Source organism: Epinephelus fuscoguttatus, linkage group LG16 (assembly GCF_011397635.1).
Source record: "Epinephelus fuscoguttatus linkage group LG16, E.fuscoguttatus.final_Chr_v1".
Taxonomy (NCBI): Eukaryota; Metazoa; Chordata; class Actinopteri; order Perciformes; family Serranidae; genus Epinephelus; species Epinephelus fuscoguttatus.
This window is the reverse complement of record NC_064767.1, coordinates 42445817-42472222: the sequence shown is the minus strand read 5'-3', so window position 1 is coordinate 42472222 and position 26406 is coordinate 42445817. Positions and strand designations below refer to the sequence as shown.

Below are 26406 nucleotides of genomic sequence, written 5' to 3'. Positions count from 1 at the left end.
ATCATCATCACGAAAAACAATGTTAACCATCCCGAAGTGAATGTGAACCGTGAATGTGAATTTTTCTCTTGTTATCACTTAAAGCTGTTGTTAGTGGGATTACAAAAACAATACTTGGATGAGGAAAAAATTGTTTGTATTTTGCTCCACTCAAAAGGAATGTTGCATTGGCCTCTGGGAAATAATGATAATTTTGAATATTTCATAGATGAAAATATTTATACTATGAATACATAGAAACATTTATCTCAGCACGCATTTGGACTTGTTTATTCCCAAAACATCCATTTACAAAACATGATGACAGCAATATGAACAATTTCAATAGTATCATGACTCAGTTTTTCCTCAGTGACTCAATGTACATTCAGTATTCAGACTTTGATCTGTACTAGCCAAGAGTGCCACGGCACACTATGTCGTTCTGCCATGGCACAATTCCCTACAGTGACTGAAAGAAGGCAGTCAAATCATTGCGGACAGCCTGGGCAGCTCTGGTGGAACGGCTCCTTGACATCTGTGAGGGATCTATGGATCCCACCAGATTTGAGTCCCCTGCTACCAGTCTTCGCCACTCCCCAGGCTCCACCGATCCACCTGAATCCGAGTCCGCAAAGCTTGGTGGTATGTATCTGGTCTCTGGTGTGTTCAGTTCATCGGTGTAGGCCAGGTAGTTGTGCAGGACGATACATGCCTTTACAACATCCACGGCCTTCTCTGGCAGGAACTCAACATGTCGCCCAAGAATCCTCCACCTTGCCACCATGATTCCAAAGCTGTTTTCAATAACCCGCCTGGCTCTGGAAAGACGGTAATTGAAGGTCTGCTTCTCCATGCTCAGATTTGTCCCTGCATAGGAAAGTAGACAGTAGAGTATTAATAAATAGAACATTGTTATGTCACAATCATGTGAATTACAAACAAAAGTAAGTGGCCATTACAAATAAAATTAAATGTGAAATTAAGTCTGTGCCGTACCTGGGAAGGGACGCATGAGATTGCAGTGTAGGGGGAAGGCAGCATCACTGACAATCACATGGGGGATCTGGACTTCTGTTCCGGGGAGTTTTGCTGGTGCGGCCAGATAGAGCTTATGGTCGAGCAGCATCAAACCAAATTTGCTGCCCTTGAAAATGCCCCCATCGCTTTCCCTTCCATATCCGCCCACGTCCAACATGATGAAGCGATACCTATCAGAAAGAAATTGAGCATTATTTAGAGTTACTTAATAATGTGACTGATCTAAAGGCTAATAAAACACTAAATATATGTACCCAATACAACTTTTTTATGTAGTGTAACCCCTGGGTCTTCTGTTGTTTGCTGTTGTCTTGTATACTGTCTGTATGTTGTTTGTTTGTTAATGAAAATAATAAAATAAAAATAATAATAAATATAATAACAATAATAATAAAGCAATACCTTGCATCACACGTTACCATCATAACAATGGAGTAATAACCCTTGCAGTTGAAGTAGTCACTCCCGGAGTGTGGCGGTGCCTTTATGTTGACGTGCTTCCCGTCGATGCTTCCTATGCAGTTCGGGAAGTTCCACAATCGCCAAAATTCTGCAGCAATAGCTTCCCACTGGCTAGTTGAAGGGAATGGAAGAAATTCAGGCTGCAGGGCCCTTCATAAAGCTTTGCAGACCTCTGACAGTACAGCAGACACAGTGCTGGAGGACAACTTGTAGCTTGCTGCAACAGCCTGTTGGCTGCCACCAGACGCTAAAATTCTCAAAGTGACTGCAAGTCTCTGAGCAGCATTCTAAAGTACCTGCAGGAGCAAACAAGAAAAAAAAGAAAAGATTTGTGTGAAAATGTATACAATGTATGAAAGCACATTTCCACAAGTAAAAGCAAAAAAAATCCCCATGATGAATCAAAACTATGAGATAAAAGGTCACAATTACCTCATAAATATGTCTTTTTATCTCATAATTTCAACATTTTATCTCATAATTTTGACTTTATCTCTAAACTATAACTTTTTTATATAACATTTTATCACATAACTTCAACTTTTAAACTCAAATGTCATAATTATGACTTTGCATGGGGATTTTTTATTTTTATGTTACTGGTGGAAATGGGCTATTTATTTATTTTATTTATTTATTTAGTTAGTTTAGGGACATGTGCTTGCATTGATCATTTACAAGAAACGAGAAGATGGGCACACCAGATTTAACCAAAAGCTAATTTCCATCTCGTTAGCCCTACATAAAACATTAAATACACACCACGTAATAAAACAATGGTAACAAGACATGTGAAATAAGTATCATATGACTCTGAGACTGCTCTATGTCTGAAATCAGGCATGATGCCCGAGAACTATTGTTACCTGAAGTGCATTTCTTCGTCCAGGTCTCGCAGAGGTCGAACAAGCACTGAAAATTTGCCCATATTCTGCCTCGATTGGTTCAATGGGCGCACATCCCATCTCCTACTTCTCCTCTTCCTTCTTCTGTTGCAATGTAGATGTTGCAGTATTAACATAATTTCTTTGACATCCAACAACTCCAACTCCAGCAAGATTCTCTCTCTCTCAGTCGCCATCGTTCACTGTGACCGGAAAAGCCGGAAGCTAAACAAAGAATGAACTAGAGATGACGATAACCACTCAGGAAAGGAACGCAGCCCCCTACTGCTCTGGTGGTGAATTGCACCGCGACGAAACTGAATGACAGAGAAGTTCGAAGGCTTCACGACGGCGTCACGGCAACGACGTAGCGACGTTGTCGATTCAACGCAGGACCATAAATCAGGCTTAAGTGTTGTAACTTGCAACAGGACGGGCAGACCTCAGATAGTGTTTATATAGTGTAGAGGAGGAGTTCTAATAAAGATGGCTCCAGTGCATTTTCTAACATTTTTAATGTGTTAAGACACAAATCTCTGATTTACTTAACCTTGATTTTAACCAACTAACCCTTTAAATAGAGGTCCCACCAACCAATCCTCTAGCACCATAGCCTTTTTCACAAGATTATGCTGATCAATGTATAACTTTTTAATGTGACCAGAACTTTACATTTCTTTGCATGTCTACAGGAGGTATTTATGTATTAGAAGTAGACTAGTATATGTTAAACAGATGGCATGAATGTATTTCCCCCTGCTATAGATATTTACCTTTGTGGGAATGCATCAATGTACTGAATACATGTGAAAGATTTTGAGGATTAATATTTCCCTACTTTTTTCCCTCTTTCTATCTGTCTATAGGGAGCACCGGGTGAGCCTGGTCTGTCAATAATTGGACCAAGAGGACCACCTGTAAGTGTTTTCACCTCTCTCTACACCTAATAAACCTCTTATCTTGAATCAGTGTTTCATGCCAAGCTTTTTTTTATTACCTACCATTTTAGTAGACCTCTGCTTAACACATTATGTTCTTCAACACAAGCAGACTTTTCAGTTCTGTTGATTTAACTAGAGAGACTTGTTCTTTTGAGGATTGTGGGGTACTGGCTCAGGTTTTTATCAGCCAAGCATGTGAATGAGCCGATAATGATAGAATAATACTGTATAATTATAGACGTTGTAGCTCATTAGCCATTGTATGGCTCTTGCTTGATTTATCAGAAAGCAAAGCAAAAATTTGCATACTGGTCCACCTGGGGTATTACTTACCCAGACCCTAGGTCTGAATGAATCTCATTGTTATGTTGATGAGATGGGTGTTGTATTTGGTAAATGCAGGATACTGAGGAGAAAGTCGATGTACTCTGTTGTATTTTCAAATGGCTTTTTGGCTCATAGCAGGGTATACTGTAGATGACCAGAAAAAGAGGAAGGTATACCCCTTCACCAATGGCTTTGACCCTAATTCGCTTATTAAGAGGCCAAATGAGTTTACCATTTCTTTTTCTTCTCCTTTCCAGTTTTCAGGTGGACAATGTGGCTTCATTAATAGCATAGTATGCCTATTTTTTAAAAGAGTCTAGCCAACTTAAGTGGAGCACACATCTGGTATTCTAATTGATGGTTCTTAGAATCTATACCTGTATATGGCCACATTTCCTAGATTGTAACAGGCATTTCTAATGACTAACAGACTACGGAGGATGCTCTGTGCAGTAGGAGCCAAGTCTTGAACTTAGGCCAGTCAGTCAGTAACACTGAGAAGCTACTTTAGCACAGCAGGTGAGAATGACATGAGAGGCTCCAGTCGTGACCTTAGATGGAACAAGAGGAACTGACAGCTAGGGCGAGTCAATTGCCTCCACTTCTTTGCTGTATTCTCATTTCATTAGGTTAGATGGATGAGAGCAAAAACATTTTCCCCCAGAAAGAAAGGTTTTCAACCTTTCAGCTTCATGTTGGGCTGCAAAAAAGTCATAGAGATGCACATGATGTTTTATATTAAAGGTTAAGCTCTTACTGGAGCTTTCAACCACATCTCATGGTTTTCATCCATGGATGGATCTTTGCTGTTATTATTTAGTTTTAGAACTGATGTGGTGTAAAATATTAGCAGAGGTTAGAGGTTTATTCTTGACCTTAGAAATAGTACTTTGACAAAAATCTTAACTCATGGTCTACTTACTAGCAGGGGATCACTTTTAGGAGTCTTTTCCATCTTTGCATAAACATTAAAATTCATTCTTGATCTTGGAAATCTTAGTTTGACGTTTTTTTTTTAACTCAAGGGTAACTTACTTGGAGCTTTCAACAGCATCTCAGGGGCTTCATAAGCAAATGGATCTTTTTCATTTTTCTGTGGATTTTAGCCTTCTTGTTAATGTTGGCTTTAAAGTTGAGCGTGAAAGTTTTTACTTTATCATGGAAATAGCATTTTGACAAAAATAACAAATTCTAGTCATTGGAGCAGAGATACTCAACTTACAGCCTGGTGCCTATGAAAATAAATTGTTTCACATTGTGAATGTTTTTTTTGTACTTAGAATGCAAATAAGGCACCAGATTTCATTAAAAACAGGTAGTAAAATAAGCTGTTGTTAAAAAAGAAAAAAAAAAAAAAAGAGGTGGCAGGGGAGGATCTTCCTAGACAAAAATATCCCAAGTCATTGTTAGCTCACTACCTTTTTTTCAGAACTTGTAACCACATTTCTTGGAGTTTGCTCACAAGGACCTTCAGTTAATATATCTTGAAGGTTTTCATTTAAATAAATGTCTGTAAAGTTACTGATTATTACTTAATGAGGTAACACAATGTGATTTTCCCTTTGCATTTGTGTCATGCTGCAGTCACGTGTTGATACAGCAGTGATTTTCACTGTTATAGAGACTATGGCACACTAATGAAAGTATTGCAATATTTACAAATTTGCAGTATTATGAACTGGGTGGCGAGAGTTACAACAGAAGAAAAAAATCTGTATGAAGTTATAGCTAATGCTATACTGTTGCAGCTTTACTTTAAGAGCATTTAACTGGTGGAACTAGAACTATGAAGTAGTCACAGGAAATGCATTGTGTAAAAACACAATCGTAAGCTTAGCATTTACCGTGACAGCCGTAAAAAATGCATCTACAAAACAATGTTTTCCTTAGAGTCTTCACCATCACTTCTTGCATAAAGCAATTTCAGTTCTCACCAAATACCGCAGTGCAGTGGAGGGACAGCAGTGGAGTGCTGTATCTTCTCTCACTGACCTGCCTCTGGCAGATTTTATGTGGGACTTTCAGAAGAACGTACAAACAACCAAACTTATTGTTTTTCTGTATCTATTCAGGGACAACCTGGAACCAGAGGATTTCCAGGCTTTCCAGTAAGTCATCAGCATGCTGTCTTCAGGTTGATACTGTAAATGATGCTTTGTTGATTTGTGTTAAAGCTAGACATTTTCTTGATGTTACTTAAACAAGCAAAAGACAGAAAAGTGTAATTACTGTACACAAAAGAGTTATTAGTGTTAATGAAATGAGTAAGATACAAATCATAACCTAACGGCTAACTAATAAATAGTTAACTAGTGGTTTGTGAATAACTCTTGAATATATAGTGATTGGAGATCACTCTATTTATTTATTAAAATTTGCAAATAGCCATTTTTTTCAATTGATGTTGTGATGGGACCAGTTGTTGTTGGTGGAATTATTTGTGATGCAATTACTGATCTCTATATGCACTCAAAGATTTCCTTCTCTTCTTTTATCCGAGGGTCCAATAGGGTTGGATGGCAAGCCTGTGAGTTTTCCCCATACAAATCAAAAAGAGAAATAACTATTTTTTTCAGTGCCGAGAAACCAGCATGTGGTAATGATAATGAGTATAAATAAGTTAAGAAGGATTATGGTCATTATTGTAATGAAATCTCGATTAGTGTCATTGCTGTTATTATAGGGAAGCGTTCAACATGCTATGGATATTTCTAAGAAGTGTATCTGTTGAAACTGATTGTTTATTTTACCAACTGCACTCGCTGTTTTAATGTTTACACAGGGACAGATTGGACCGAAGGGAGACCAGGTAAGCATTCCTTCAATTTGTAATAAGAATAGTTTCACTATTACCAGTTGTGAAACACTAATTTTAGCCCATCAAACCTTAGATATACATATTGGGCAAGTTACATGAAATTTACACCAACGAGCCAAATTAAATTATTGCATTGCACCTTTTTTGTGCTGTCACTTTGTCTGCCTCTTAATTTTTATCCGCAAAGTTAGAAGAAAAACAGAGAGATGGCCTGATTTATGCAACACAGTCATGAACTCACAGTGGTTTGCATGCAGGGAAAAAGCCAAGACAGATGGGAGCTGTTAGCCCACTCTGGCTTTCAATCAGGGTCAGGAGGTAAAACTCTGACTTACTGAAATGGGTACTAAGGGATTTTAGAATGTGCTTACTGAGGCTTGAGAACATTAAATGCCTCAAGCAGTTTCTTCACTCTTGATACCCCAGCTTATTTGATTCCTTATCAGCCATACAATGAGCATCATCTTGCAGGTGAAGTTTTTAAAAGCTTTTCAGCATCGTTTGTAACCAATATTCCACTGATCCAACAATCTGAAGAAGAGTCACTCTGACTCTCAGCTGTTAGAGAGCCAGCATGCAGATTTTCAGCTTCCACAGGCTATTTCAGTTTATGTTCATGTTCATTTTTAATGCAGGAAGTCATGTGTCCTGTATGTGCTTTATAGGTGGAAATGAAGGTGTGAAGGCTAGTGTTTGTGTTCTGTCAGAGACCTCTAACATTCCTGTTTTTATTGCACTTAATCACAATCTTTATCTAAACTTAAATGAGTCCTTGTACTTGTTCTAGTGTGTAGCCTTAACTATACCTTACCAAAGTTTATTTGCCATTTACATGACCTTTCTGTGCAGTATAAAGCCTACTTTACACTACATGGTTCAAGTGACCCAATTCTGATTTTTTCCTCTCAAGTGGCACAGATCGGATCTGTAACGTGAATGTGTAAACAGGAAAAAAAACGCATGATATCGGATATTGTCAGATCAGATTCAGGCCTCCTTCATATGTGGAAATATATCGGATATGAATCAGATATCTGCCAATAGGTCTGTAATCTAAACAGACAGATCGGATATTTCCTGGCAATCCACGTCGTACATCATGAATAATGCGACGACAGCGCATTTTGATGACATGCTCATGAGCGAGGGAAAGGAAGGAAAGCAAAATAAATCACACATTAATCAAAGACTATGAACCAAGAAAGCACAGTCTATCCCGAGTGAGACAAACTGCTTGATCCCCGTCTCCAGTGTACCAGCAGAGAACCTGCAGAACCGAATCAGCGAAAAAACACACCGGGCTACACAGCCTTTCTACCTGAACAGCTGAAGCTGCGGCTCGCACCCTCGACACACAGACAGCGCTTCTGCTTGTCAGCCAAACATGTGCGCAACTGTGAGAAATAAATATATGAGGTGTACGCTGCTTTTCTATCTTTTTTTTTTATTTTTCTTTCTTTTTTTCTGTCAGCGACATACACTCCTAACACAGGACGGGTTGTTTTTATTGACTGAGTTGATTATTAAGCCATAGTGATGCACGGATCGGCTCTGATAGCACCCGAATCAGCATGTACCTATCAATCATCCAGCCGCACCCGTTTGCAGCTGCACGGACATTTCCACCACTCTGTGTAGGCTAAGTTACCTTTTAAATTATGTGGAGCAGCGTCAGCTTTCCAGGTGATTTATTCTTTAACAATTAACTTCAAATATTTAAAGTTAGTCCTTAAAATTGCTTTCAGTAATGTAAACATTTCCATGCGCGCAGTAATGTCACTGTAGCAAATACCTTGGGACATTTACACAGTGGTCAAGAGTGCTGGACCGGAAGTGTCGCACAAAAAAACGGAAGCTGGCTGCGTTCTGTTTTGCCTCCGTGTCTCCGTGAAAAATAAGGTGAATAACATGTAAACAGCAGTCAGGAAAAAACGGATATAGGCAACAAATCGGAATTGGGCATCAAGACCTGGTAGTGTAAAGGCAGCCTGAGAGAGCTCTGTTCTTTCAGCAAGATGTTGTGGTGTAAGTCATTTCAATGTTCTCAAGCTGAGGTTGATTCTCTGTCATGGCCATTGCTGATTTCAGTAGCTCCTTGCATGCCTCTGTTTGAGGACCATTACTCTAAGGAAGACTGTTTTTATTTATTTATTTATTTATTTATTTATTTATTTTCATTTTGCTTTGTTTTGCTTTAAGTGCTTGTCAGGCAATGCTGTTGCCTTCACAAAGTGGCTGTAGAGCTGCTGAGCCTGTGGGGTCACCACAAAGAGTGCACTGGATGTGTTCTACTGGGCCTTTTCCCTGAGTTCATTAATCAACCAGTCGCTGAGCTCTGATAGCTCCTTACAGTGGGCACACCCCAAGGCCCGCTGGGAATTCAAACTGAGTCATTTTACACATTACAAGCCATTGGAACAGACTAGTGTAACAGCTAATCCGTCAGTTTGAATGATACCTTGACATGTTTACTCATTTCACTCATGTTTATTGGAGGCATTTGTGTTCAGTCATGTCAGAGGCTGCAAATATTTGCTTTAATCACATCAAGACTGACTGTGTTGCTGTTGTTTTTTAGGGTCAGCGTGGTGCCAAAGGACTCCCTGTAAGTTTCTTAAGTCTTTTGTCAGTCCTCACATAGTAACCTACTAATAAGCTAACTACTTAATCACTCACTTTTCACATTCACCTGTTTGGTTTTTTGTTTCTAGGGGGAACCTGGACCCAAAGGGGAGAAGGTGAGACATTGTTTGCAATAGTTACACAATCTGACCAAGTAACATTACTATACTCACCAGCTGAAGTGGGAGAAGTATTCACATCCTTTACTTAGATGTTACTGTTTAGTTATTCTGAAAGAGATACTCCAGAAAATTAGCATTACACTTTCACAAAGTTGGGGGACTGAAAAGAAAGGGATTACAAAACCAAGTTCAAAATTGAAGTAGCAGTAGTGGTTGAGATGTACTCACTTTTAGTCGCTGGTAAAGGCCAAGCTCCAAAACACATTTCCCATCATGCAAGATGGTAGCTTCCTTTTGTTAAACCCTCCTTGTCCGGTAAACACCTCTTTTAAATGTAATGCCCTCAGTTTGTAATGCAGATATGCAGATTCTGTTAGAAAATTGTCTCCCCCCGATGACATCATTATGACATCATCAGGGTGCTTTCTAAGACTTGGCAAAGCTCTTCTAGCAGCACAGAACACATTAAACTGTTTTCACTGGCTGAACTGCACACCCAAGACAACTGATCCTATGTGTAAATTCTATGGTAGTGTAGTATCTCTACTGTATGTGTTTTCCTTTATTTCTGATGGATTTTTCTTTTCTCTCTAGGGCATATGTGGAGACTATACACACAGGGTATGAAAACATTATTCTGGAACTAATCCTTTGTCATTACTGTTTCACAAAAAGCACTTCATCATCAGTATTTATATTACAAAAATAATTAGGATTTGCCTATAATTACATCGCAATACATGTAAATGTCAATATTATGACACAAAGTGAACCTGCTCTGTTGTCCATCCTACACCATATAACACACGCATCTCTCACAGGTCCAAATGTACTACAGTTTTATAATATCAGGCAGAGTAGAAAAGTCAAGCTGGAAGAGGACAAACTACTACAAAAGCTGGACGGACAGATGGCTGGTAGCACACTGATGAGTAGCACATGTAAATCTCTGCAGCTCTTCGGCCCAATGTCTCTGGGGTTCAGCTAGTTGAGAGAAAACAAGGCAATTACTGGCGGCCTGCTGGAGCACTGCATGATGAGCGCCTGTGTGTGGGATGCCAAAAATAAGAGCCTCCTGTGTAAAGGGGATTTTTTAGATAGCTAAGTCCATTCCCAGCATTATTCAATCTTTCAATCATTAAATTGCTTCTGCTAAGATAATCAAAGATGGGTGGGTTTTTTTTTTGACATAAGCATTTGCCACTGTCTTTACAAAAGCTTCTCAAAATAATAGTACAGTGCATCCTGAAATGATGTTATGAGTTGCTATCGATAATACATCATGTCGTGATATACATGAATGTGCAGTAAATGTTCTAGGCTCGATAAGATGGTAAGATGATAAGATGGAGAGTTCAGAGGAAGAAGGACCCAGAGGGGAATTTGGGTTTGATGTCTTTTTCCTGCAAGGAAGCCCAGCCCCCTTTACTAACAAGCTGTACAGCTGTTGAATTTATTTTTCATACACTTTTCAGAGCCCCCTGCAGCAGTCTGTATGGGAGGTCTATTCCCAGTGTCTGCTCACACTCCAGGCCTCAATCCTATAGTGAGACTCATGGGGGCTGGAGGGTTAGAGTCAGTGGAGGTAACATTTTCACTGTTTAAAAAAGCCAGCAAGCTATTTATTGTTTTTGTGTAAAGTGTATTTCAGCAGCAGCTCCAATATTAAGAGAAAACTTCTACATTTTGGGAAATATGCTTATTTGCTTTCTATTTGACAGTGAGAAGATTAACTGAGTACAAAGCTGGAGTCAGGACATGGTTAGACTAGCTTAGCATCAAGACTGAGTACAAAGCTGGAGTCAGGACGTGGATAGCCTAGCATAGCATCACGAGTGGAAGCAGAGGTAGACAGCTAGCCTGGCTCACTGCAAAGAAAAAGATAAACCTACCAACAACTATAAAGCTGACGGTTTAACACGCTGCATCTTTTTTTTTTTAAATTAGTGCAGAAGGACAAATGTAACAATTAAAATGTGTGGGTTTGAGGTAATTACATTATTTAACAACTTTGTGAGAGGCTAAAGTTTTTCTCTTTAGTGCAGGTTTGCCTTAATAGGTCTAAATCATAAATTACTCCTTTACATTTCTGTCCACAAGCTAAATCAAAAGAACATATCATTAGATTAAATGCAGTTGCATTTGTATAGCACCTTTCTAGTCTTACAACTACTCAAAGTACTTTAACACTACATGTCACATTCACCCATTCACACACTGGTGGCCAAGGCTACCGTACAAGGTCCCACCTGCTACTCAGTGAAACATTCCTACACACTCACACACCCATGCAGCAATTTGGGGTTCAGACTGGAGCTGCTAATTAAGGTGTTAGAAAGTGTTGGTAGGCTTTTTTCTTTTTGCTATGCACAAAAGCAGGCTAACTGCTTCCAGTGTTTACACTAAGCTAGGCTAACCGGATCTTGACTCCAGCTCTATATTTAGCACAAAGACATGAGATTGGTATCCATCTGAACACCTCACTCTCTGAAAGCAAAAGACATAAACAGTTTAAATTGAAATTCAGGCTTCATGAGACATGACTCACTTTTTGTGTGGTTAGATTATGGCATGTTGCCACCATTACTAGCACTGACTGAAATGACCGCTTCCCTGCTGTGTAGGGCCTCTTTGTGCAGGATCTTCCTCTGAAAACCCTGGCTGCCTTGCGCTCCAGTCAGGCTCTGATGTTAAAGGTTTGTGGGTGAAACCAAACACCCAGATAGATAATCCTCAGCAGGGGGTGTCACCAAGTCATGCCGCAAAGAGAGCCCCTGCCCCAGAGCCAAGGCACTCCTCAACCCTCTGCTCTCCACCCAAAGATAAATATACTGACAAGCTCGCTACTGGCTGGGTTAAACAGTTTTTGCAAATCACTTTTTCATAAAAGATATATCTTTAAATGTTTGATGAAAAGAATGATATCTCTTTAAATTGTTACTGGAATTTAAGTTAATTGTGCATACTACCAATGCCCAGGGATGCCAATATTAAAATAAAATCAGTGAACTGAAATAAAATTTGATTTTCCATGTGTTTACATAATGTGCAGTAGGACAAAATCAGATTACAACAATAACAATTTTATGTTCAGCTATCAGTTGCATGGTCTTCCATTTGGAAAATAAAAATAAAAAGTCAGTAGATTCCTTTATAGTTATACCAGTGCTGTGTGGTTTCAAACTTAAAGTGATTTCAGTCTGTTGTTAATCACACAAAGAATAAAAGAAAAGAAAAACAATACAAAACTAGAACTGCAAGCAATTACGAACAGGGTCCAAGCCTCCCCACGCAACTCGGCCTCCATGCCCCATGGAGCCCACGATAGTCGGCCCCAAAGGACGAGGGGCCCGGGGCGAGTGTCAGGACACAGGCCAACGTCTGAGCTGCAGTATTCACCGTAATGGGAAGTGCACTGGAAGTACTAAAGGCTGAATGTATTTGTTGCAATAAGTCACGCCCACTTTGACCAATCATTACCAAACTTTGTGGCTGGCCTCAGGACTGTCCCCACATCATGCTCACCAATTTTTTTTGTACAAATCCGATCAACTTTTATGAAACGTGATATTTCTGGGTTTACAGCGTCCACTAGTGGCCAATTTGGGCCAAATTTGGCACTGAGCCTCTGAACGACGTCTGGAACAAGTGTGTTAGGTGTCATGTTGATATAATTTAGTCTGACAAAAATATGCAACAATATGTGCATTTTAGCTAGCAAAATCTTCTTGTCGTTAATAATTCGCACATTTTTTGACCGGGCACAATTGTTTTGATAACGTTAGATCAGGTTCCTATTAACAGTTGATGTGCCAAGTTTCATGCAGTTTGGACAAAATCTGTAAGAGGAGTTCGAAAAAGTAGGTTTTGGATGTGTAGCAACTTAGCAAAGGAAATGTGCGTCAGAAGTGGGCGGGGCCTATGTCAGCAAATCCAGCTCTATGTAGGGAATATGGGTATATAAAGTTTATGGATATGTGATTTAAAATGTGAGAGTAACAGGAAAAAACATGTTTGCATCTGTTATAGCGCCACCTACTGGAGTATCTGCTCAATTTTTGGTAAGGTAGGTCTGTGTCCTATGCTGCATGTACTCTCTAAATTTCACAGCTCTCAGTACAATAGTTCAGCTGAAATAAAGGTTTGTTTTTTAATCTTGTAATAAGCCACGCCCACTTTGATCAGTCGTGACCTTCAATATATGGCCTCAGGAATGGCCCTACATTGTACCCACCAAATTTAAAAATAGGCGTAGCGGTTTAGGAGATATAAACTTCCCATATTTGTAGCGCCCCCTAATGGCCAACGTTTACCAAATTCGGTTCACGCCCTCACAGTGACATGCCAACCATGGATCTCAAATTTAGTGTTGATAGCATGTAATTTGACAGAGATACGGCACAGTTCGCGTTTTTATAGCTAGCTACAAAAATTTGTTTGTTAATAATTCGCACATTTTTGGACCGAGCAAAAAAATTTTCTCGACTTTAGATCAGGTCCATGTCAGGAAGGTACGTGCCAAGTTTCATGCAGATCAGACAAAATCCCGAGGAGGAGTTTGAAAAAGTGGGTTTTGCAGTTTTTGCAATTTTGGCGGGAAAAAAGTATAGGCGGAAATGGGTGTGGCCTAGCCCACGTGATGCAGCTCCATTCAAGGTATCCAAGGATGTAACTGCATTCACACCAAAAGCGTCATGAGCGTCATAAGCAGCCGGCAGCCATTCATTTTCAATGTATGCTTGCTACGAAGGGCGTCTGGAGCGTCAGTGGCAGCGAGCAGCGCGATGCCAGCGACTGGAGCGTCACTGTGAAGTTGAGAGAAGCTCAACTTTATGCAAATGAGCAGCGACGCTGCAGAAGCAGCAGCGAGCAGCAGCTAATAGCAGACCATGAATATTCTAGGCGGGACAGTGAAAGAAAAAGAAAGAGAAGATGAAAATAGAGGAGAAGTTGATTGTGGTGGTTTCCCGGAGCTATATGATGTGTCTGTTTATGTACAGAGACATCCAGAAGAAGTCAGATGCCTGGAAAAGGGTATCTAAAATTGTTGGTTTGTCTGGTAAGTAAAATAGGCTCGCGTCAATCCATGTAAACAAATGCAAAGCACATAAAATGTAAGCTGGGTGAACAGGTGGGTTAACTAGAATGGATAAAATGAATGATAAAGCCATTAAATAAGCTAGTAATTATGCTGGTATGTAAAATGTGCTCATATACACGTGTAGATCCATGTAAACAAATGCAAAGCACATAAAATGTAAGCTGGGTGAACAGGTGGGTTAACTAGAATGCACACAACACATCTGCATCGCAGCTTGAAAGCCCCGCCCCTTGGCAGCCTTCTGCAAGCCCTGCCAGAGCTGCCAGGCAGCACGATGCCAGCGACCTGAGCGACTGCTGGCGCTCATGACGCTTTTGGCGTGAATGCAGAGTTAGGCTTTTGAATGTGCAACATATCGTTTGGAAGTTATAGACCAAAACCCGTTGACCTTAGTTATAGCGCCCCCTATAGGCGTACATGTGTCATTTTTTGCGTCTGAGGTACCTGGAGGGATCTGGATCAACCCTCCAAATTGCACCACCCTCCCATGCACGCTGTAGCCTGCAGCGACACTTTCATCAACGGAAAAATAAAAATAGAGATGGAAAATAATAAAAATCCTTACAATTACAATAGGGTTCTCAGCACCGCTTGTCCTGGGAAACACGTCTGCTTGCATACGCGTTCCCCCGGCCCCCGCGGGATTGGCCCCCTAAAAAGGCAGTTACTACTGACAAAATGGTACAGTAGAAAATACGGTAACACTTTAAACATAAACATTATGTACATGTCACAAACGTTTAAGACTGCTGTCATTAAGTGTCATTCGGTTTCTGTAATGACAAGTTGACATTGTTTGGGTTGTCTTGATTATGACAACTTGACATTAATTAAAGTGACATTACCAGAAGTTGTCTTTGTCATGACAAGTTGACATTAAATTTGTTTGGATGGTAAATGGTAAATGGACCTGCATTTGTATAGCGCCTTTCTAGTCATCTAGTGACCACTCAAAGCGCTTTTTACACTACGAGTCACGTTCACCCATTCACACACACATTCATACACTGGTGGCCGAGGCTACCATACAAGGTGCCACCTGCTACTCAGTTTTAACACACTCACACACCGATGGAACAGTCATCGGGAGCAATTTGGGGTTCAGTATCTTGCTCAAGGATACTTCGACATGCAGCCTGGAGGAGCCTGGGATCGAACCGCTGATCTTTCGATTGGTGGACGACCCGCTCTACCTCTGAGCCACAGCCGCCCATGTCCTTATTATGACAACATACAACATCATAACAACTTGACATTAACCAGAAAATGCACCTCTTTTTGTGTTTATGACAAGGTGACATAATGATTACTATAATATAATTATAGATGTTCAAGGTTACAGACCCCTTTTTGTAACACTTGGTCAGATAGATGTCTGAGAGGATATGACACAAAACTGGCAGTCATGACAAAATTATGACAGTGTAAAGAATAAATTCTTTGACCTAAAGTAAAGCGGTAACATTTTAATTTGTTATTAAGATATCATGATAACTTAATGACACCATTATGAGAGTGTAATGAATAAATTCTTTGACGTAAAGTGGTACCTCTTTGATTTGTCATTAAGATGTGATGATATCTTAAGATAAGATAAGATAAGATAAGATAAGAAGCTTTATTGTCATTGTACACAGGATACAACGAAATTTCGTTTTGGCATCACATAGGTCAGATCAACAAACTGGTAAAATGTAAACAGTGTTGTAAAGTGCAGTGTACGAATAAATATTTTGTATTGTTATTATAAATATAAATATACATTTGATTGTTAAAAACTAAATAAGAATTTAAGTCAAATGAGATTAAGAAAGAAAAAGAAAACGAGATGAAGAAAAGGAAGATAAAGAAAAATAGATGAGATCAACTGTCGGATCAGCAGTGTGGTACAGTAAATGATATGATGATAGATGGTATGGTACAGTAAAGTGCAGTGCAGCAGTTATACAGTCAGTCAGTCAGTTCACAGCTAGCGGAGAGAAGCTGTTTCTCAGTTTGTTGGTTCTTGCGCTTATGGCTCTTAGCCTGCCTTAATGACAAATCAAAATGGTGCCACTTGAGGTCAAAGAATTTATTCATTACATTGTCATAATGGTGTCATGACCAGTGTGGCGGTAGTTACTCAAAAAAAGTAATGCATTATACATCAGTGGTTACTTCTTTAAAAGTAATGCCTTACTTTACTTAATTACTCACTGCTGAAAGTAATAAGTTACACTACTAGTTACATTACTTTTGGATTATTCCATCACATCACCTGAGATGCACCATAACTTAATTACCAATTAACAATATAAAGTTAAACCTTATATATGACCAGATCAGCACAAATCCTTATTCTAATACGGAGGACATACACAAGATCTCTCTTTTATGCGATTTAATACAACAAAGCCGACCGCAAAGTTGTGAAAATCAGCCCAAACAGCACTTCACAGAAAAATGTGTCAAGAACAAGGCTACAGTACTGGCAGTATGCAAAAAAATATGATTAAACATTCATTGGAAACTTTTATCATCATTAAATGTCTATTTCTATTTTGAGGCCATGATATAAGCATCGTCAAACTGAATTTCTTTACAATACAACAGCATAATTTAAAAGAGGTTGTCCTTCCAACCATCTAATGCAAACATGAATTTGTTCAAAATAATATAAATAAATAAAATAAGATACTGCCCTTCATCATCATATCAGACGATGATGAGACTTCAGAGGAAAACAACATTGCATATGAAATGTAATTTGACCTGTACATGTAACAGGCCAAACACACTCAACTCACTGTAGCTCACTCACCAGACTAGGGCTTTACAGTACATTTTTCCATCTTACTGGACATGCTTATCAAAGAAGTGGTTATACCTGATGAGGAGGAGTCTCTCAAATTGTTTGTCAGACATCCTGTTCCTCATCAAAATCAACACAAGGCTGCCCAGGCTAAAGAGTCTCTCCGCCGGTGCACTAGAGGGTGTCGCTGTGTTGAATTTCATACTTATAATCTTTATCGTGGGGAAACAGTTCAGAATCTCCATCTCTGACCCCGACTTCAAATAGTCAATGACTGCTGGAGATGGGGATCTGTGGCGTACATACATCCTGCTCATCGTGGGGGGAAGCACGGCATTCGGTGGTCAGCAGTGTCCTTAAAGCATCTCTCCTCTCCTCTTCTTTCAGCCACCGTGCTTTAAACTTTGGCAGTGTGACAGCTGCAAGGAGAGCATCTTTGCTGTCCAACACCGACCAAAATTGTGTCTTGATGGCCTGTGAATGTAATATAGAATGATTTGATGAGTTTGGCTATGTACAGTGTAATTTGCGTTGCATAGCTCAGTGGGAACCATCATGTGAGTTAATGAGGTACTGTAACATATCTGCAGATTCACTGCAAAAAAATAATAATAGATCAAAATAAAATTTGAGAAATAAAATAATGTATTTGGCTTTCAGATTTAAAATTATAAAACAGACCTTACCTGTACTATGGCATTAGGCAGACCCGCTGTCAAATTTTTTCTTTAGCTCCGTTTCCATCTTCACATAACACTGGTCCAGGTAGCTTGCAAAAGTTTTCCTGTCTGATGGTGGCCATCCGCTCCTCGTTACCTGTATTTTGCTCCGTATGTTTCGGAAAGACAGCGATTCCACTGTTGAAACAGGCAACATTTCCTCCACGAAGTATGCTGCTACAAGCCTATTTATCTCTGCTTTTGTCAATACCTTTTGTTGAAAATCAAGCCTTGGCTGCTTGGTTGGCTTATCTTCAGCGTCACTCATGGTCCACAGGGTCTTTATTTTTGGCCTGGGCAGAGTTTACACTTTACTGTCACATTCTTGTCCTTTCGCGCAACAAATTCGAAGTAGTGTGCATATCTCCACCCCTTAAAAGACGTCTTAAGCAGCTCTGCCATTTTTCGCTCCGTCTCCTCCTCCATGAACTCCAGCCAGAGTCACAGTCAGGTCATGTGAGTGAGGTTAGATGAGTGTTGTGTCAAGACGTAGGAAAGGGGATGTTTGTTTTGTTTTTCTGTCCTCCTGTTATGCAGATAGTTGAAGAATTTAAAGTAATGCAAGTAACGAGATCATTTTTTGATTAGTAACTGTAATGCAATTACTGAAGTTATCAGCAGTAATGCGTTACATTACATTACATTAATTGCGTTACACACACAATTGTTCAAAAATATATCAAATCCAATCAAATCAGGCTTTAACTGTCACCTCACCAAACATATAACAGTAATGCAGGTAAACAGAACAGTGGTTGCGGGGGGTTGTTCCAACATTAAAGTAATTAATTCTAATACCATAAAATAGACATTAATAAAATACAATAAACCCTAACTATCCAGCAATAAATCATAAACTAAAAGTCCAGTATGACACTCACACATCACACATCAGCAGTGACCATTTTTGGAAAAAGTGACAATGGGCATTTGGCAATTAAAGTGACCATGTGCAGTGCTGTGCAGCATGTATAAGGTGCATGCAATTGTTCAAAAAGACATGAAAAGAAGAATTTAATTTTGAGAATACATTATTTTAAATACAATTGGACAATATAATTTGAATTCATTCATGACATGATTTCACTTTAATATTGGCAGCTCTTGATTTCTATATATTTAAACCAGCTGTGGTGGATAGCTGGAAACGATGAGGGACAAAGCAGCACACTTGCCTACTTGCTACATTTTTACCCCTACTTATATTTACTTATAACATTCTGTGTATATTTCCATAAAAATAGTACTGTTGTTATTTTTTGCTTTTTATTGATGCATTTAAGATGTACCCTATGTACACAAAACTAAAAGAAGTTTGTCCCAAAACTGACTGAAACCTAGAAATATGTATGTTTGAGTTGTAAAGAGTAGTGAATACTTATTTGGGGGTTTCAGGCACTGGGTGAGGATAGTCTTTACTTTAAAGGTTGCTGCATAATTGTGGAAATATGTACACTATGTAAAAAGTAGGCAAGTTGCATGCAGCTGGTTCTACTTGGTGTCAGTGGGTGAATGTAGCTATCAGTGGGATCATATCTGTATCATCCTGTATCATCTTAAACTTGTACCTGATCATGCTGGTCATTTCAACAGAAGCGACGTATTGTACAGCCCTGTGTTGGACAATTGGCCACAGTAAGTCTGGACTGTAACTGTACTGCTGTACTCTCTTTGTGGCAAGACTGGCGCCCACCTCTGCTCTGCTGCAATCTAGGGGCCTGGCTTTCTGTTAAAGGGGACATTGATGTACATAAATCCCAAAGATTGGATGCCTGATGATTTGATTCCAACATGCACTGAGAGTATCTAAGAATAATGAACATTTTATTCTTTTGAAATAGAGAAGCATCACAGTACATCAACCATCCTCTTTATCAGTCCAAGCCCATAGTTTGCTGTGCCGGTGCCTTTTTTGTCTTTCCTTTCTTCAACTTTGTTTCCTTTTTTTTCTCTCCTTTGCTCTCCCTTTTCCTTTCCTTAATTTCACTCTGATGTTCTCCCCCCCCCCCCCGTTCTCCTGGTTCTCCCCTTTTTCCTTTCTCTGGCCTCATGGTGACCCTTGCCCTGTGACCTTTTTGCACCGCTGGCCACCTGTGCTTTGTGACTTCCCCCAGCAGATGTTGCCCATCACCGTGCGCAACATGCCCTCAATAAGCCCTCTAATTCTAAAACGCCTCAAGGTACAATTCTCTTTGCCCCCTACTTGCCCCCTCCTCTCTGCCACCCTGTGGATGCCAACCGTCATCATCTGTCACCAACCCTCCTTCGCTGTCCTGCTGTAATTAACCACCTTTTGGCTGCTACTGCTGCTGAATGTTGAGCCATATCCAGGGCTAAAGGCCTTTTCTGTCAATGATGTATGACAACACAGGAAATCAACTTTCTTTCTTTTCAGGTTTTTACCACACCACAAATCATTAATTTAACTCAAAGCTTTCTTTAATCTTATCTCTTGTGGTATTAGTTGGAGGAAGCCACTGACAAGAAAAGACAACAAACAGAAATACATGCAAAGTAGATTCAACAAAAAGTGTTTATTACGCTAAACTTCACTGATAAATCACAAACATGAAGAAAATGTCATAGTAAAGACTGAGTATTGCACTTACATTAAGTTGAAGGACTCAAAGAGACTAAAAAAGAATTTTAAATAATGAAGCAGCAAAGCACCAGATCTTATGTCCCATAATGCAACTTTGAAGCATCTTATTGTTAGACCTTTTCAAACTTCATACCAACAGTTTGTAAATTAGGCTTCCTAATTGTCAGGTGGAGTGGTCTTTCCTTGGATCAATAAGCTGACCTCTAATTGGTGCCCCTTTTACCAACTTGTTCTACCTAAATTAAAAAAGGATGTGGACGCCATGTGCAGAAATACAAGAAATTAAAAACTCATAACAAAAAAAAATGTTGGTGAATCTTTTTGCAAAGTAGTTCAGTATGAAGTGTGACAAATATAAAAAGGGAAACTCATTTCAATTCATGCAATAAGTTTTTGCTAAATCCATTTTATGGCTAGTCCAGAACGTTGAAGAAATTCCAGTTTACATCTTTCCACAAATCTCTGCATGGAAGCTATGGGCTGCTTAATCTCAGGGAGAGATTGTGGTTATGGCAAATACACTATGCTTAAGGTTGGACAGCTTAAACAATAGGTTAAGGTTTTTGGGAAAGAATTAGAGAAGAGTCCTAATTACCGTGTAAAACAAACAAAAACTTTAACAAAAAACACAAACATTGCTGTAATTGTTGTTGTGTGACCACACAAACCCAGCTCTCTCACATGAGAGTTGGACACTTAGCCTATCTAGCACCCTAACTTTTCACCTCACTCCATTAAATGCTCACTCCTCTCTGTCAGGCATTGAATGTTGGTAGTGGATGTAAATTGTCAATTTGAACATTAAAAATATATAAAATATGTCTCTAAAAGTGCTAAAAATGATATTCAAACTTAAGTAGATGCAGTAAATTTTGAATACAATTTTACATGAACTGTAATGTAAGTTAATATAAGGAATATATATTATATTAAAAAAATACAAAGTAAAGATTAATCTGCAACTGATCACATTACCAATTCTTTACCTAATACTGCATCTTGACCCACTCAGGTAGACGCATAAAGTTACTACATGTCCTACAGCTATGTCTGGCACTCAGTTCCTGCAACGCTAGACACAGTATTAAAAAGAGCCTTGGTGCACCTTCTGAGCATTTTGCACAGGTTGGTCTTGTTGGTATTGTGTCAGGACACAATAATTTGATTGGAAATCGGCACTTTGGGTTGTCATACATTGAAAACACAAACTGTACCAACATACTTTAAACTGTTCATATACCTCACCTGTGATGAATCTGATATCAGCCTATCAGTGTTGACCATCTGAAATAATGGGGTTTCCATTAGATAGAACAAAATTATAGTTGTTTTTTTCTATTATGTATGTATGTATGTATGTATTCTTTTATGTGGTCAGATTGTGCAGAACAGAACATATTATTAACAGCTAAAACAGCTGCACTCCACCAATTACAGTGTGTGTATAACCCCTGAGAAAACCAAACATGTCCAGAGACATAAATCATATCTGAACATATTCTGCAGTGCAGCACAGAGGAGGAATGGTAAAATATGGATTGAATATAGATGAATATGTTCTCCATTATCTCAGAACACACACACACACACACACACACACAAATTAGCAGTGTATTTTGAAAAAGCTGCAGGAAAGGTCAATGTCAATATTACATTTATTTATTTTCAAATATAAGCAATTAATAATTTATCAATCAATCAATCAATCAATCAATCAATTTTATTTATAAAGCCCAATATCACAAATTACAATTTGCCTCACAGGGCTTTACAGCATACGACGTCCCTCTGTCCTTAGGACCCTCACAGCAGTTAAGGAAAAACTCTCTCTCTCAAAAAAAAACCCAACCCTTTAAAGGGGCGGGGGAGGGGGGGGGGGGGGTACAGTAGAAACCTCGGGAAGAGCAACTGAGGAGGGATCCCTCTTCCAGGACGGACAGACGTGCAATAAATGTCGTACAGAACAGATCAGCATAATAAATTAACAGTAATCTGTATGACACAATGAGACAGAAAGAGAGAGAGAGAGACAGAGGCAGAGAGAGATGCAGGACAGACGGTAACGGTAATAGCTTACAACAACATTAATGAAAGAAATAATATTATAGTTATAATTCTGGCTATTGTGGTACAATATGTTGAAAATATACAGTACAGGCCAAAAGTTTGGACACACCTTCTCATTCAATGCGTTTTCTTTATTTTCATGACTATTTACATTGTAGATTCTCACTGAAGGCATCAAAACTATGAATGAACACATGTGGAGTTATGTACTTAACAAAAAAAGGTGAAATAACTGAAAACATGTTTTATATTCTAGTTTCTTCAAAATAGCCACCCTTTGCTCTGATTACTGCTTTGCACACTCTTGGCATTCTCTCCATGAGTTTCAAGAGGTAGTCACCTGAAATGGTTTTCCAGCAGTCTTGAAGGAGTTCCCAGAGGTGCACTTGTTGGCCCCTTTGCCTTCACTCTGCGGTCCAGCTCACCCCAAACCATCTCGATTGGGTTCAGGTCCGGTGACTGTGGAGGCCAGGTCATCTGCCGCAGTACTCCATCACTCTCCTTCTTGGTCAAATAGCCCTTACACAGCCTGGAGGTGTGTTTGGGGTCATTGTCCTGTTGAAAAATAAATGATCGTCCAACTAAACGCAAAGCGGATGGGATGGCATGTCGCTGCAGGATGCTGTGGTAGCCATGCTGGTTCAGTGTGCCTTCAATTTTGAATAAATCCCCAACAGTGTCACCAGCAAAACACCCCCACACCATCACACCTCCTCCTCCATGCTTCACAGTGGGAACCAGGCATGTGGAATCCATCCATTCACCTTTTCTGTGTCTCACAAAGACACGGCGGTTGGAACCAAAGATCTCAAATTTGGACTCATCAGACCAAAGCACAGATTTCCACTGGTCTAATGTCCATTCCTTGTGTTTCTTGGCCCAAACAAATCTCTTCTGCTTGTTGCCTCTCCTTAGCAGTGGTTTCCTAGCAGCTATTTGACCATGAAGGCCTGATTCGCAGTCTCCTCTTAACAGTTGTTCTAGAGATGGGTCTGCTGCTAGAACTCTGTGTGGCATTCATCTGGTCTCTGATCTGAGCTGCTGTTAACTTGCGATTTCTGAGGCTGGTGACTCGGATGAACTTATCCTCAGAAGCAGAGGTGACTCTTGGTCTTCCTTTCCTGGGTCGGTCCTCATGTGTGCCAGTTTCGTTGTAGCGCTTGATGGTTTTTGCGACTCCACTTGGGAACACATTTAAAGTTTTTGCAATTTTCCGGACTGACTGACCTTCATTTCTTAAAGTAATGATGGCCACTCGTTTTTCTTTAGTTAGCTGATTGGTTCTTGCCATAATATGAATTTTAACAGTTGTCCAATAGGGCTGTCGGCTGTGTATTAACCTGACTTCTGCACAACACAACTGATGGTCCCAACCCCATTGATAAAGCAAGAAATTCCACTAATTAACCCTGATAAGGCACACCTGTGAAGTGGAAACCATTTCAGGTGACTACCTCTTGAAGCTCATGGAGAGAATGCCAAGAGTGTGCAAAGCAGTAATCAGAGCAAAGGGTGGCTATTTTGAAGAAACTAGAAGATAAAACATGTTTTCAGTTATTTCACCTTTTTTTGTTAAGTACATAACTCCACATGTGTTCATTCATAGTTTTGATGCCTTCAGTGAAAATCTACAATGTAAATAGTCATGAAAATAAAGAAAACTCATTGAATGAGAAGGTGTGTCCAAACTTTTGGCCTGTACTGTATATTAACATCTGATAGTATATATATGTGACAATAATCATATGTGTATAATAACAGTAGAAGTGTGACTAATGTTAACAGCAGCAGCAGCAGGAGGCATCTGGCAGGACCATGGCAGCAGCACAACCACACGTCACACTATCCAGGCATCGCTGCAATATGAGTTAACCTGCGAGACAGTGGAGCACAAAGGCTCCGGAGAAGAAGGCGAGTTAGTGACATGCAGTACAGCCGAGTTAGCAAGATACAGTAACAGGACATGAGAGAGAGAAAGAGAAAAGGAGATAAGGTGCCCGGTGTATAGTAGGGGGTCCCCAGCAGACAAGGCCCAAGTCAGTCTAACTAGGGGCTGGTACAAGGCAAGCCTGAGCCAGTCCTAGCTATAAGCTTTATCAAAGAGGAAAGTCTTAAGTCTAGTCTTAAATGTGGAGATGGTGTCTGCCTCCCAGACCGCAACAGGAAGATGATTCCACAGGAAAGGAGCCTGGTAGCTGAAGGCTCTGGCTCCTGATCTACTTTTGGAGACTTTAGAGACCACGAGTAACCCTGCATTCTCAGAGCACATTGTTCTGGTGGGATAATATGGCACTATGAGTTCTCTAAGATATGACGGAGCCTGACCATTTAGAGCTTTATAAGTTAACAGTAGGATTTTAAATTCAGTTCTGGATTTTACAGGGAGCCAGTGCAGAGAAGCTAAAACAGGAGAAATATGATTTCGTTTCTTAGTTCCTGTCAGTACACGTGCCACTGCATTCTGAATTAGCGTGAATGAGAGTTTTTAAACACTTACTGGAGCTACCTGATAATAGGGAGTTACAGTAATCCAGCCTTGAGGTAACAAAAGCGTGGACCAATTTTTCTGCATCTTTTTGTGTCAGGATAGGCCTAATTTTCGCAATATTACGCAGATGAACAAATGTAGTCTGTGAGGTTTGTTTAAAGACAAATCTTGATCAAATATTACTCTGAGGTTTCTTACGGTAGTGCTAGAGGCCAGAGCAATGGCATCTAGAGAAACTATGTCATCAGAAAAAGAGTCTCTGAGTTGTTTGGGGCCAAGAACAATAACTTCAGTTTTGTCTGAATTTAACATAAGGAAATTGGTTGTGATGGCAGTGAGGAGTAGGATCCAAAATGCAGACTCACAGGGAGGAGGGTTAACAGGTTTATTGTGTAAGAATAATGCAGAGAACTGAGGAGATCCGGAGTCGAGGTTCAGAGTGAGGAAACCAGGTGACAGTGCTGAGCTGTGGGATACCACTGCGTGCAGTTGCAGATACTCTGGCACTGAGGCTAGAGACGGTGGCAGTCTTAACAGCCCGTTGATTGCAGTTCAGTCACAGGTGCGCGCACTCAGCCTCAGTGCAGGGCGGGGGGAAGGGAGAAGCCTCTGGAGACAGGCAGAAACAGCAGCAAACAACCCACACAGGAAGTAGACTCCGGAAATGAACATAAAATAAAAGCCAAAAGTCCATGCTCACCACATTGGTGCTCATCCAGGTTTTTATGTCTTTTAGGCAATTATGAAGTTAGTTAATTGATTAGTTTCTTCTGGCCTCATTGATCAATACAACTGTGTATCATCCACATAACAATGGAAATTTACAGAGTGATTTCTAATGATGTTACCCAGAGGAACCATATATAGAGTAAATAGGATTGGTCCAAGCACAGAACCTTGCAGAACTCCAAAACTAACTTTAGTACATAAGGATGATTCATCATGAACGTGAACAAACGATCAGATAAATAAGATTTAAACCAGCTTAGTGCAGAACCCTTTAGGCCAATTAAATTTTCCAGTCTCTGTAGCAGAATTTGATGGTCAATTGTATCAAACACCTCACTAAGATCTAATAAAAAAGTGCAGAGATGAGTCCTTTGTGTGAAGCAATCAGAAGATCATTTGTAATTTTAACTAGTGCTGTCTCAGTGCTATGATGCACTCTAAATCCTGACTGAAATTCTTCAAATAAATTATTATCGTGGAGAATATCACACAGCTGGTCTGCGACTACTTTCTCAAGGATCTTTGAAAGAAAGGGAAGATTAGATATTGGTCTATAGTTGGCTAACACCTCTGGATCCAGGGTGGGCTTTTTTAGGAGAGGTTTAATTACAGCTACCTTAAAAGACTGTGGTACATAACCTGTTAATAAGGATATATTGATCATATCTAATATATGAGTGTTAACTAAAGGTAAGACTTCCTTAAGTAGCCTA

At 39.7% G+C, this 26406-nt stretch overlaps 1 protein-coding gene across 3 annotated transcripts in view; it reads left to right on the top strand.

Moving 5' to 3' along the window:
- The window catches only part of col13a1 (collagen, type XIII, alpha 1), a 200598-nt gene that overhangs the window by 50377 nt on the left and 123815 nt on the right, over window positions 1-26406 (top strand). For all 3 annotated transcript variants that reach the window (XM_049601203.1, XM_049601202.1, XM_049601204.1), the window contains exons 5-13: window positions 3233-3283; window positions 5707-5742; window positions 6135-6161; window positions 6417-6443; window positions 9031-9057; window positions 9164-9190; window positions 9791-9817; window positions 19401-19442; window positions 19925-19987. In XM_049601203.1, the coding sequence (XP_049457160.1) occupies window positions 3233-3283; window positions 5707-5742; window positions 6135-6161; window positions 6417-6443; window positions 9031-9057; window positions 9164-9190; window positions 9791-9817; window positions 19401-19442; window positions 19925-19987 (327 nt within the window). The remainder of the gene's footprint in view (window positions 1-3232; window positions 3284-5706; window positions 5743-6134; window positions 6162-6416; window positions 6444-9030; window positions 9058-9163; window positions 9191-9790; window positions 9818-19400; window positions 19443-19924; window positions 19988-26406) is intronic.